Source organism: Hesperophylax consimilis, chromosome 13 (genome assembly GCF_061612785.1).
Source record: "Hesperophylax consimilis isolate HC1 chromosome 13, BYU_Hcon_1.0, whole genome shotgun sequence".
NCBI lineage: Eukaryota > Metazoa > Arthropoda > Insecta > Trichoptera > Limnephilidae > Hesperophylax > Hesperophylax consimilis.
In genome coordinates, this window is record NC_142848.1 from 16,383,552 (window position 1) to 16,397,081 (window position 13,530).

Sequence of the window (13,530 nt, forward strand, 5' to 3'; positions counted from 1 at the left end):
GAGGTGTCACATTAAATAAAGGTGAGATGTTCAATAGGTTGGTTTTTCCAACCACTCTTTTGTGCAGGCGAAAACTTTAATTTAAAATTACAATGACAAAATTAATACATCTGCATCATAGAATGAAGAAGAACATTCGGTGATCTGCATCATATTGTGATAACAAACTCAATCACAATTAAAGATACATTATCAACAAACTTATCAAGCGCAATGAGGAGATGATCATTAAAGATTACCCAAGGGTAAAAATCCCACAACGGAAACTATTGTTTTCGGATTATGTTTATGATTACTGTGTATCTACACCGGCACTCGACAGAATTTTTTTTTTCACATCCAGTGGCTTTTGGCAGTTGAGTAGTTAATAGTTGTTATTTATTATTTCAATTATTAATACATAATAATAAAGATTATTCCATTTAAGTAGTATCAACATTAGCCGGGTGCAGTAAGTTTGCGTAACACCAAGAGCGCTCCGTTCCATATATTTATATTGGCTCCTGTACACAGATCTGTGCGTTGCGGGAGTGGTGCTGCATACTTCCATTGCCCGCATTTTTAATGTACACAGGCGATGTTGATTTCATACAGACCCGCAAGGGAGCAGCCAAAGGTAGGGAAAAGATGTGTAAAGATAGTAAACCGAGCTTCGTCGGTAGCCTCAAAAAGTCCCACACACAATAAGTAGAATAGAATAATAATTATGGAATTTGTTTCTCAATATAAATACAGGGTGCAGCAAAACAGACAGTGCAGTTTTGAAGGGCCGGTACATCCCATGTGGTAGGGGTAGGAACCTAGGAGGGGTCTCATTGTGTCGGGGGGGTCGTGCTGCTTTCAGTCGTTATCATGGTTTGGTCAAGACAACACTGGGCTTCGCCGTCCGCACGTTTCTTGAAAATGGCCATTCTTTCATCGTCACCCAGCGAGCCTTCCAGCTGCAATTTGCGACTTCTCCTTCTGAAATTTTTTTTAAACATCAGTTTCACACCTTGGAAGAACTCATGGTTCGAATATGGGAGGAAATCACCACTATACCCGTCGAGATTTGAAAAAATATGTCACTTCACTGAAATCGGCTTCATTAATGTATCACTGATGGGGGCCATCATCATTCTGGTGTTATCTTTATGACTTGATGCATAAAATGGAATGATGTCCCGAATAAAATAAATCCCATTTTTATAAGTTGCGCTGTTTTTTTTAGCCCTTCAAAACTGCACTGTCTGTTTTGCTGCATCCTGTATTTATGGGTTAACAACAAATGAAATACATCTAAAAAAATAAGTCTTATAATCGAGAGGCTAAGAGAGCCTTTATCAAGAAGAATTTCTTCATAAGCAGAGATGTGCAAAATGGGTACCCAAAACCATTTGAAATGCAAAATGGAAATGGGTCAAAACTTTTCCATTTGAAAATGCAAAATGCAAAATGGTTTTTAGAAAAGCATTTCAAATGCAAAATGCAAAATACCTATTTTCAAAATGCATTGAAAATGCAAAATAGTTTCTCAGGTCAAACAATTAAAATAATTATAGAATTTTTAAACAATTCTGTCATTTAATAAAGGACATCAATGTAGAACAAACATATGTAAGTAAACACATGATGGTAAATCCAAAAACACCACGACTACAGATTATGAAATTACAAAAAATTTGCGCGGGACTAATGTTGCCAACGTAAAAACATAGAAACTGCTATCTAACATTTAATATTACAGCGTCATGGCCATGTTCAGTATTTGAATCAGTATTTTTTTGTAATGGTATCACTCAATTGCCAGGGCTCCTACCAGGGAGCAACTTGAAAAATGTAAATTATCTCTCATAGCGAGGTTGAGGACCGACTGATATTTGGGGCTTATGAAAAAAAGATGAGTGGAGAAAGTAGGAAGAATGTTGCAAAAAATCATTTAAAATGGAAAATGCATTGAGAAAAGCATTTAAAATGCAAAATGGTTTTTAGAAAAGCATTTAAAATGGAAAATACCCATTTTGCATTTCCATTTGAAATGGATTTATTTGAAATAAAGCACATCTCTGTTCATAAGTAGGTAGCCACCTAAATGCTGAATATTTAAAAATTAAGAATGACAAGACATTTCTTCACTTGAAAGCATAAATGTTAGGGAATTTTATTTAGTAAGTGCCATCTATTTATGGTCATTGCATAAATGCCACTGGTAGCGGCAGCTGTCAGCATGTTGACAGTGTTTGACAGCATAAAACTCTACTGACATGATTTATGAATAATTTGTCACAATTGGGAAACTCAATGGTTAGAAAACCAGGCATTTGAATATTTATTTTGACAGACTAATTGGTTTGCTACTAACTCCAGGGCTTTTCTAATAAATAAGATTAATAATATGAATTGTATATAATAATAAATAAGATATATTATGTGTTAATAACTCCATGGCAAAGCTGTAAGCTCCTTGGCTCTAGGCCTAGAAGTCGAGTGTTCGAAACCCGCTGTCGCACATAAAATAATACTTAGGACGGGTTGTTTCGGAGAACTTGAACAATTCTTCAAATTTCGAAGTTAATTTTCAAGTTCTGTGAAAGATATTTTTAAGTTCCGTTTTTATTTCAGTTCTGTCAAGCAGCTAGCCTATAATGATATAATAACAGAATTTGAATAGGACTTTCACAGAACCCGTAAACGAATGTTGAATTTTGATGAATTGTTCAAATTCTCCGAAACAACCCGTCCTTAGTATATTTGCACCTCATTTCAGAATGGGAGATACTCTCAATGTCGCTCTACTGCACAGGTTCTCAAACTTATTTCAACCACCACTTTGAGATTACAAAAAAATCTAGTGCCCCCGTATTTTTTAACCTACTTTTTTACATTACCATCTGTCAAAACAGTTACTGAAAATATAATTTTTAAACATGCATTATTATGTGAATAGGATAGATAGGGTGTGACCCACATCCTATTTCTGAGAGCAAAGAATGCTTCAATGAGAGGAAATTAAACTCATATTTATTTTTTGGTTTCACAAAGGTGTACATTTTAATTCTTCTGTGGTTAACTTCTAGATTTGAAAATGAAGTGTCATTTTTTCTTTTTCCAACACCGTTTAGATCAACAAGGGAGACAAAACGATTCTATGAGACCACAAATATAAGACCATACCATCTGTTCCTAAAAGCGAACAAATTTTCACAAAATTCCCCAAATGGGGTTGCCATAGTTCCAATGGAAAGATAAAAAATTATGTCCACACAAGTTTTATGCCAATTTATCTTCCCGTCTATATATTCATACAAATTAAATATCTATGATAAATCTAAAGATGGGTATCTCAAAGTCGAACTGTAAATGACTATATTTTTTTTTGAATTCATTGTAAAATGAATTTCCTGACCTTTCATCTCCGAGGGACAGATACTACAGGGTGCGGAAAAACAGCCCCACAGGAAGAAGTCGCAAATTGCCACCGGAAGGTCTACTAGGTGGCGACGAAAGAACAGCCATTTTCAAGAAACGTGCAGAGGCGAAGCCCCAGTGTTTGATTTGTTTTTTTCCGGACCAAGCCATGGTAACGACTGAAAATGGCACGACCCTCCCGACACAATGAGACCCCTCCCAGGTTCCTACCCCCACCACACAGGATGTACCCGTCCTTCAAAACTGCACTGTCTGTTTTGCTACACCCTGTATATTAACTAGAAATTAATACATGACTCAATTCAAATCCAATTTGAATATTTTGGTTATCTTTACCAAATACCTGAGCTGAGTCATTTTCATAAAACATATAAATATAATACGTAATTAATAAGAAAGAATTATAAAATTGCGCTTAATTCCGAAGATCTATTAGTGATTTCCAATTATTAGCTTTAGTAGAAAATATCATAAAGAAGATATTTGATAATATTTGTGATTGTGCAACCCTGTTCAGTGAAAATATATAAAAATGTTGACTCGGGGAAAAATAGTCTTTATCATTTGGTGAGTTCTGATAAATTGTTCTGGGCAGATTGTTTAGATTATTATCTTAGCAACCTACGATAGGAGAAGGAAACCAGAAGAAAAGATAAAAAAGCTATTATTTTAGAACTTATCAAAATTTATTGAAATTGGTGAAAGTGATCAAATTTGACAATGATGATCTTTATTGTATGTTTATGTGTCCGTTTTTTAACAGTAAAATCATTTGAAGTAATATCCATAGATATTTTAAGGGATTTTTTTGAGGAAAAGGACATCAAGGATGGTATATTAGTTACTTGTCTCTCTACAACAGATACCGTTCACACATACAAACAGCTTGTACAAAATGATCTCCAAATCAACATATTTAACCCGTCACAAATTAATCTGCTTGAGTCAATAATCCACATTGATAAATACGAAAAGATAGGTATTGTCCTTGATTTAGATTGTGAAAGTTCTGATGAATTTTTGAGAGGCATTCCAACATTCAACAAGAAAAACTCAATGTACAGTTACAATTATCATTGGTTGATGTTGAGCAATAAAAATGATAATGGAACATGGCAAACACTCTCAAATTTAGATTTGAATATTGATGCAGAAATTTGGCTGGCCGTTTCTCATGTCACACATATCGAATACAATATTTATGAAGTCTACAACACGGGAAGATATCACAGTGGGAATCTAATATTAAACCTGTTTGGAAAATGGCGAAAAGGTAATGGTTTTCCACCATTACAACTGTACAAATATGTGAGGAGATCTAATATGACAGGGGTACTACTAAGGTGTATGATAGTTGTGACAAAAAAGCTCATTAACGAAACCTTCATTGATTACATATCGAAGCCAGTTCAGACGCATATAGATTCTATGAATCGTTTCAACTATGCCTTGTTGTTACATTTAAGGGATATATACAACTTCAGGTACGCTTAAAATATATTTTAGAATTGCAAAATAACTACTTTTAATACTCAACCTCATCAGACATAATGTTTTGTTCTATCGAACAATTGGTTCCGCACACATGACACCCATACAACGTGCTGAGCCACGAGAACTAGCAAGTAAGTTCATAAATACTAAGTAAGTAAGTAAGGATGGCCCGTACACTTTATTTTGCCCTTTTGCTAATTGGGAACAGCTCAGTGCGTTGTGCGGATTTCATGTGGACGTAACCATTGAAATGTATGATACAAAGCTTACGATGAAAATGAAGTTCATTTTCGTTTTAAATAATGTTTTTTTAATAGTTACGACATGTCCCGAACAAACTCTTGGGGGTATTCTAACAACGGAACTTTCGATGGAATGGTAGGACAGTTGGAGAAGGGCCTGGTTGATATCGGAGGTTCGCCCATATTTTTTAGAATTGAAAGGCAAAGGGTTGTGGATCACACTATTCAAACATGGGTTTCCAGGTTGGTAAAATGATAAAGGACTTATTATAAAAGTTCACTTGTGGTTTTAAAATGATACATTTTTAAAATTATTATTTAATATTTGTATTTTTTACAATAAATACATATACAATGTTTACATGTCATACAATATTGTAATGTAAAACAATATTAGCCTTTCCTCACCATAAACAGACAAGGCTCTTGTATTTGGTGAGGGAATTCTTGCTCAATTATAAAAAAAAAATCATATAAAATATTGTAAATAATAACACAAAGATAAGTAAGAAAAACGCAACACGTTTTATCATCTTTCTTTTTTGTAACAAATAGAGATAATGATATCCTCACAGGGATCTCCCATGCTGAGGATTTCATTTACATATTATTAGTAGTATATATAATATATTAGATATTGTATTTGTTTTATGCAGTTTGGTGATTTCGGTTTCAATCTATATTTGGTGCGAGTATATTTTATATTTCAGGTCTTGTATCCAGCTTTTTATATCCTATGTTTTGTATCCAGCTTTTTATTTGAGATTTAAATGTTTTAATATTGTTGTAAGTTTCGAATGAGAGTGGGATTTTGCTGTAGAGTTTAGTACCATAAGCTTAAGGGAGCTTTTTTGCCCTAATGTTGTATTTGTAATTGCTTGTTGGATGTGTTTTGACCCTGAGATCTCTAGCGATTCAGCGATATAGCGATGTGTTGGTGGTTATTTCTTGTGTTTTGCATTTATTAATGTTTTAAAACAGAATTGTTTAATTGACGCAATGTTAAGATTGTTTAAGATTTCGTCAGTGTTAGTTCTTACAGGGACTTTCAAAATAATTTTCATGATGGCTTTTTATTAATGATTTTAGGATATTGTCATTTGCACTGACACATCCGATTATACTGTATTCTAACAGTGATTGGCAAAGATCTACGTAGATCTTGATTAAGTGTTTATTTAATGAGGACATTCTTGATTGATCTATTTTCAGGCCATGTTTTATCTTGCGGAATCCATCACAAAACAAAACAGCGTTTAGAGTGTATACCAGCCCTTTTGAAGACCGCATTTGGTACTTGGCCATGGCTTTAATTTTGGTTGTTATATTCTGCTTCTTTTTTCTAACCAAATTACAAAACAGGATGATTAAAACCTCTGAAGATTCCACTTGGAGCCATGCAATTATATACACATTGGGAGCCGTATTCCAACAAGGTGAAATTCATTTAAAACAGAATTAGGTATATCATTTCATAATCTAACCTAACCCAACGATTTTGTGCCTTTTCAAGATGCTTGTGATCATCTATATAAATAAAAATGTAAATGTTCAAAATCTTAAATTTGCGAAAGTTCTTCACCTATTGCTTTGAAATTTTGACAAAACGTTGCATTCGAATGCGTGTGTGTTTTTATTTACCTATATTATATAGAGGTCACCTGTGGCAGGTAAAAAAATGCTTTTATGTTGGAGAAACATTATTTTTTTGAAAAACAGCGCTGTTGGATGTAAAAGCAACATGCGCATTGTTTTTATATCTGCACAGATAGACTGAGCCACAGCAACGCATGGCGGGGTACAGCTAGTTAATAAAATTTGACTCCAAAACTATCTTCAATGACCATTAAATGTATTTGAGATGGTTCTTCTTTATAATTCTCATTTAAATAATTCAATGAAATGAAAGAAAATATGTGATTTATTAGTAATGATTAAATAAAATATAGATTTATTAATATATTTTCAGGTTTGCAGACAAATCTAATCTTGCTATCTGGGAAAATTCTAACATTGGCAACATTTATTTTCGCCATTTTATTTTACCAGTATTATTCAGCTAGCATTGTGTCTTCCCTATTAATGGAGCCATTGAAGACCATAAGAACACTTGAAGACCTTCTACAAAGTGACTTAAAAGTTGGAATAGAAAATATACTGTACACATTGGACTATTTTCATGTATGACTACATATTTCTTTGATTTATATGTATTACATATTGTTAGAGTAAAATTCTCTCCTAAACCAACTTTCTTTTATAACCACTTTTTTAGCATTCCCTCATTAGTTTCTTTCAAATGTATTCATAAATAAGAACAACCAGGGTGATTTGAAACTAAAAAGATAATCTAGTTACAAAAACAGCCACCAGGGGTGAATGAGAACTACACTCGGCGTCACAAAAATCGTATAATCTTATGAGTCAATAGAGTGATCGTCTCTTTCGAATGTGCGTAGCCGCCCTGATTCACGTCTCCAGTCTCTTGAAACCGTTGGAAAACCCGTTGAAAGGCAAACCAGCTTAAGTTTAGTTGGAGAGCAACATCACACTGTCGCATCCCTGTTTGCAGTAGTGCCACCACTTGAGTGACTTAATTGTGGAGTCCTTTTTAAGGGGTTGTTTTCTAGCGCTAATTATTCACGTGTCTCCTCTTCAACGTTCGGATAGTCAATGAACCAGTAGTTCAATTCTAGCAAATTTTCGCTCTGTGCCGGTTTTCATTTATTTGCATTTGAAAAAATCGTTGTGAAAACTAGGAAAATCTAAAGTTCTCTTATAGTGCTTCTCTTTTAATAACCATTATCGATAGTGTGTTTAATAAAAAAACAGTGTTTTGCCCTGTAAAAAGGGTGTTAAGTCCGGGCTTAATTCCCAAATTTGAACACCATGTGGTGAAATATAATTTTTAAGTGATAACTATTTCAAATTGACCATAACTCCCACAAAGACTATTCAGCGTGATAATCTGGTGCTCCATCCGCCAGAGACAAAAATAATTTTTTTAATACTACAAAAACTAATGCCGTAATCCGTTTTTAAAAACAAATAAAAATTGATCAGTAGTGTGGAGGGCCTATTTTACTCCTATTGAGAAATATTCTGGAAGGTTCTAGAACATTCTAGAACTTTCAAGACGTCGAAAGTGTTACATTCGTTTTACGCTTCTCAGTTCATAGGTACTTTAAATTAAGCGTTTGTTTGTGTTGGTATAGTCAACCCGAACAATTTTTTCCGTTTATGTTAACACAGGTGCGTAAGTATCAAACCATCTTGTTGTCTTAGTTTTTTGACTCCTGGGCCCCAAACAGGTTTGTCTTTTTGCTAATCAAAGCTGTGTGGGGATCTCCCCCACCCGGGGAGCGCAAATACCGCCATCTGTGCCACCTGTAAAAAAGTTTCCTCAGGAGCTCCTAGGCCCCAGACGGGACTGGGGAATAATTTAACTTGTTTATTTATATTCAAACAGGTTTATACATATAAGTTTTCTAAGATACCCCAAGGCCCCAGAGGAGACTCAACTGCGGAGTGGGGATTGCATTCTCCGGCACTTCGTCTCCTGTATAGGGAGTATACGTGGTGCAAGTCTTTTTCTTATACTTATATTTCCTTTTTCTTATACCGAGTGTATGTGGTTAGCCTTGCAGATGACTATTAAATTATTGCTTAGGAAGTCTGCTACTCATCGACCTTGAGAAAATAAACACACATACTCTACTGATAACGATTTACATTTTATTCATTTCAGTAATTTACTGGCCATCAATAAAAAATTCATTCAAATTCATATCTCACGGCTTAGCAAATTCATATTGTGTATCTTGGTTAATCCTTACGATTGCGACACTTGTATTTCAGAAAACCAATGACCTCACAGCCTTAAAACTCTTTAAAACAAAGATAGCAAATAGCAAGAAGCACAATTTCTTTCAACCAGCGAAGGGTTTGGCAATGGTGAAGAAGGGAGGGTTTGCCTTTCACGTGGATATCGCAACTGCCTACAAAATAATACGAGAAACATTCACCGAGAAAGAAATATGCGAGCTGACAGAAATTCAACTGTTTCCACCACAAAGAATGGTAGCCATTGTACAGAAAGGATCCCCATTCAGAAAACTGGTAACTTACGGGTGAGAAATATTATATTATTAGATAATTATTCTTTACGCCGCTGAAGTATATAATACGAGAATTTTGCATCGCGTCCCATGTATCATATATGAGATTAAAACCATTTTTACAAGAGGCTGTTGCAAATATGATGCATCAGTTTTCACCGATTGGAAAGAAGACCTTTAAGCAAACTTCTTGATTTTGTCACCACCTTTACTAAAAATTTTATGTGATGTCAATTCTTTGAAGAACTGCTCTCAACTGTCTGAAGCCAGTGAGACTATGGCATCCCCAATTGGGGTATGTTACGAGGTTGAATGTAGTGGGGAGGGGAAGGAAATGGGGAAGAGAAAGGTGGGGAAGTACCTGGCTATTCAGATCTTGCCACCAAACACAGCCAAAGCCATTTCAAACAAAGTTTCAATTCTGAATACCGGGACGTTACGGAGAGTATATATTATGTGAAAAAATTCATTTAAATTGGTCCACTCAGGGTAGTGATTGGCACTGAATGAGTTGTCCTTATTTACGTAAACTGTGCAATGAATTTTCTTCATATAGAAACACAAACACAAATTTAGAGCAACGTTATTTCTTATTATCTGCACTTATTTTATCAGATATCAGTCATTTATGTTAGTATTAATAAACATCACAAAATACTCCATACCTTCAGATATGAAATATTAATATTTTTATCATAGCGTATTTAAAAGACAAAGCTAATGCGTCCATTGATTACAATCTTAATTGGTATAATATGGATATTACTTGTTATTGATTGGTTACAGTTTTTTTTTAATGGTATTTAATTATTATTGATGATGATGTTTATGATTTTATCCGAAATGCATTTTTAACAAATAATAGGAATGTGAAAAAATACCCATGAAAATGAAAATGAATTTTCCGATATCTGCTATTTCCTCCCTCATTTAATCTGGGCTTCTTCAGGGCAAATTATTAACAAAAAAATACTTAAAAAATTGTACTATTATTGAAATAAAATATTTGCAAACCAGCCCGGAACTAAACAGGATATCCCTAGTGAGAGAGGCACGGTAAAAAATATGTGTAAACTTATATAGGGTGTTACCCCATTCCGTCCGAGCCACCATAATTTAAGGCAGCTCTCTTAGAAGGCCTTTCGCCCGAGCCCCTATAATTTAGGGTGTGTTTATTTTTACGTCAAAAGAAGTATGCATTGACATCTTACGCGTTTTTTTAGTACTAAGGTAGCTTAAAGATAAAGGGTTCTCTTATTCTAGATCAGAACCAAAGATGTTTAATTTTTTTCAACTTATGGGTAATTCCCGCGGTCTGTGATTCATTTCACTTTGTATACGTAGAATACATGGCTGGAAGAAGATTGAACATTAATATAATAGAGGATATTCTGGCAGAATCTGATGAATCAGATATCCAAGACTGTACCCTTGACGACCTTGTGAAGGACACCAGTGATTCGGAGTCAGAAACAAGTGGAAACGCAGATTTGCCAATGTCAGTTGTTGAGAGCAGAAGTTATGTTCCCCCTTCTAAAGTGCGAACAAACGGATACTGGAGTGTGGAAATGTCAGTTGTTGAGAGTACAAGTTATGTTCCCCCTTCTAAAGTGCGAACAAACGGATACTGGAGTGTGGAAATGTCAGTTGTTGAGAGTACAAGTTATGTTCCCCCTTCTAAAGTGCGAACAAACGGATACTGGAGTGTGGAAATGTCAGTTGTTGAGAGTACAAGTTACGTTCCCCCTTCTAAAGTGCGAACGGATACTGGATGAATGTGGGAATGGAGAGATTTGTGTGATCCCGCGATATCAAAGATCCCATTCGCGGTAACACCAGGATTGTCTAGAATTGCCACCAAGACCTTTGAGAGTGCGAACAGTGCCAAGAAGCAATGCATGTCCAAGAGTGCTTCAAGGAGTACCACAATGTATAGAATTTTAGCTAAGATAGTGCATTATTATAATTAATTTTTATTTCAAGTTATATTTTTGACCGGTCGGTGGCCGAGTTGACATCGCGTTTGGGTCCCACCCAAGCGTAGTTTGTTCAATTCCTCGGCTGGCTAAGTCCTCCATCACAACACAAGCAACATTTTCAGCTTACTGTGGTGGTAGTAGGAGATTTTCAAATGTTGTCAGGTTATTCGTAACCCAGGAATGTTTGTCTTTCTTTTAAAAAAAAAAATGTTTTTTGTGTTATTATATGTTAAAAAAAAAACAAAAAATATGGCTATTTATTTATAGAACTCTCATAAATAACATTTTCACTGAAGTTTTTTTACATAAATACCTTGAGTGATTTAACCACTTAATGCAAGGGTTTTTTTATAAAAAAAGTTTATACATTTTTCAATTAAAATATAACAATTTAAGCATATATAATTTTCCTCATTTATGCATGATATTTGTGTAAATTCAAATGGGGCTGATGGCCCTGGTGTGTCTGCTTGGATGTCGATCTCTGTCCATTGATCTAAATCGAGAGGCGGGCTGGGATGTGCTTCTTCTGATGGAGAACTCGAAATTGACGAAGAGGAATCACTTTCGGAATGTTCAATATCAATATATTCATATCCATTTGGAATCTTACTTCAAATTGAATTCACTTCAAATTGATACGATATAATAAATATATTTTTTAAAACGATGCATTCATACATACACGAAAATGTGAAAACAATATAGTAAAAACGAAATAAGCAGCTCAAAAACACGACCGATCTTTGAGGCAAACTGCAGGCCAAATTCAAACTGCGTAAAATACATCGCTAACTTTGACGAGCCTTACTCGCGTTAGCTAAAAATAGAACGCTGCGAGTCGAAACCGGCGAATGTCACTAGGGCTAGCAGAAATTGGAACGCATTTAGCGCGCGAGCGTAACTCGTTCAAAAGCATGAAGCTGTTAATGTCAATATAACGTAAAAAAAATTTAAATAGATGCAAAAAAAAAAGTTATGACATTTTTAGTGCATTAATAAATTCAGGGCAAGTTAGCAGCAAAATGAATTCAGCTGCTGTGGTCAGTTTCAGTCAAAATAATTTCAGATGGGATGGGGTAAGGGACGTACCTGACTTACTTTAATCAATGATTCCTCACATTATTTGGAGGAAAAAATATAAATGAAATTTTGGTTTCCGGTGACTTTTGGTGTGTTTTTTGTTTTTAAATTTTTTTTTTTTTATATTCTTTCCAAAAATTGGTCACTCAGTGGAGAAACCGCCCAATCCCTCACATCCACCGTAACTATCCATTACCTACTGTTTTTATATGTTTTTAGTAAAAAAAAAAAACAGTAAGTATAGTTAAGCCCCCTAACAGTATAGATGTACTTTAATAAAAACATCCCACCCTACAGTGTAATTTTTCACCACTTCACAAAATCAACGATAGTACCCCTACTTGTACACAATACACACAGGAAGAGAGAGGTCACATTCAAAATGATTTTCATTGTATTTTATTTCTTGTTTTAGACTGCGCAAAATATCTGTTTCCGGTCTTATGGATCATCAGAAAAGGATTTGGCATGAACCTAAACCTCGTTGTTTGAAAAGTATAGAATCTAGCAAAGTGACCATCAAACAATTTTCTTCTGCCTTGGAGATTTTAGCAATAGGGATGTTGGCTTCTATACTCATTCTTTTGCTTGAAATTAGGTTCAATAAAACCAAATCGCAAGCAAAGCGTAAAATAAAAAAATTAACTAGTGTAAAGGCACTGAAAAAAATGTAATTTGTTTATGGTATGATTTAAACATAAGCTTAAAAATTTCTCACAAGTTTGGTAAAGTATTCCAACATGTTCACTAATTTTGAATAAACGCTATGTTTACCATTAGCAGAAGACTCATTAAAGAATTATTTAATTTTATTTCACCATCTTTTTAAGTACTGGCACAATTAGTCACAGTAAATCATTTGATTAGTTAATAAGTTATTAAATACTTCAGTACATAATTAATGTTAATTAGTTAATAAGTTATTAAATACTTCAGTACATAATTAATTAATTAAATAAATAAACTTACCATATCGTTTTTGGCACAGTGGCAATAAAGTAATATATAAAGATCCAATTTGAGTTTTCTATATTGACAACACTGTAAATTATATAGTTGTCAGTTGATTTATGGTTGTCATTTGGCACGTGTTTAACACATCAAATGTTAGTTTGATACGACACATTTACTAAATGGATCGTGTGACCAAGGTTTACGGGAAGATTATTATATGTGACGAAGATCTTGCCATTTAACACCATTGGA

At 34.4% G+C, this 13,530-nt stretch overlaps 1 protein-coding gene across 2 annotated transcripts; it reads left to right on the top strand.

The window, feature by feature from the left end:
- The first annotated feature begins 4,339 nt into the window (after positions 1–4,339).
- On the top strand, positions 4,340–13,231 carry LOC149418516 (ionotropic receptor 84a-like). 2 transcript variants are annotated; one of them, XM_089638543.1, is made up of 6 exons: positions 4,340–4,892; positions 5,220–5,387; positions 6,357–6,580; positions 7,114–7,325; positions 9,003–9,274; positions 12,740–13,231. In XM_089638543.1, exons 1-6 carry the CDS (start codon positions 4,465–4,467, stop codon positions 12,996–12,998), a joined length of 1,563 nt encoding a protein of 520 aa, XP_089494669.1. In that variant the 5' UTR covers positions 4,340–4,464; the 3' UTR covers positions 12,999–13,231. The 2 variants fall into 2 exon arrangements, with proteins under 2 accessions (XP_089494669.1, XP_089494670.1); XM_089638544.1 differs by lacking the exons at positions 7,114–7,325; positions 9,003–9,274 and having other exon boundaries at positions 12,740–12,946.
- The last annotated feature ends 299 nt before the right edge of the window (positions 13,232–13,530 follow it).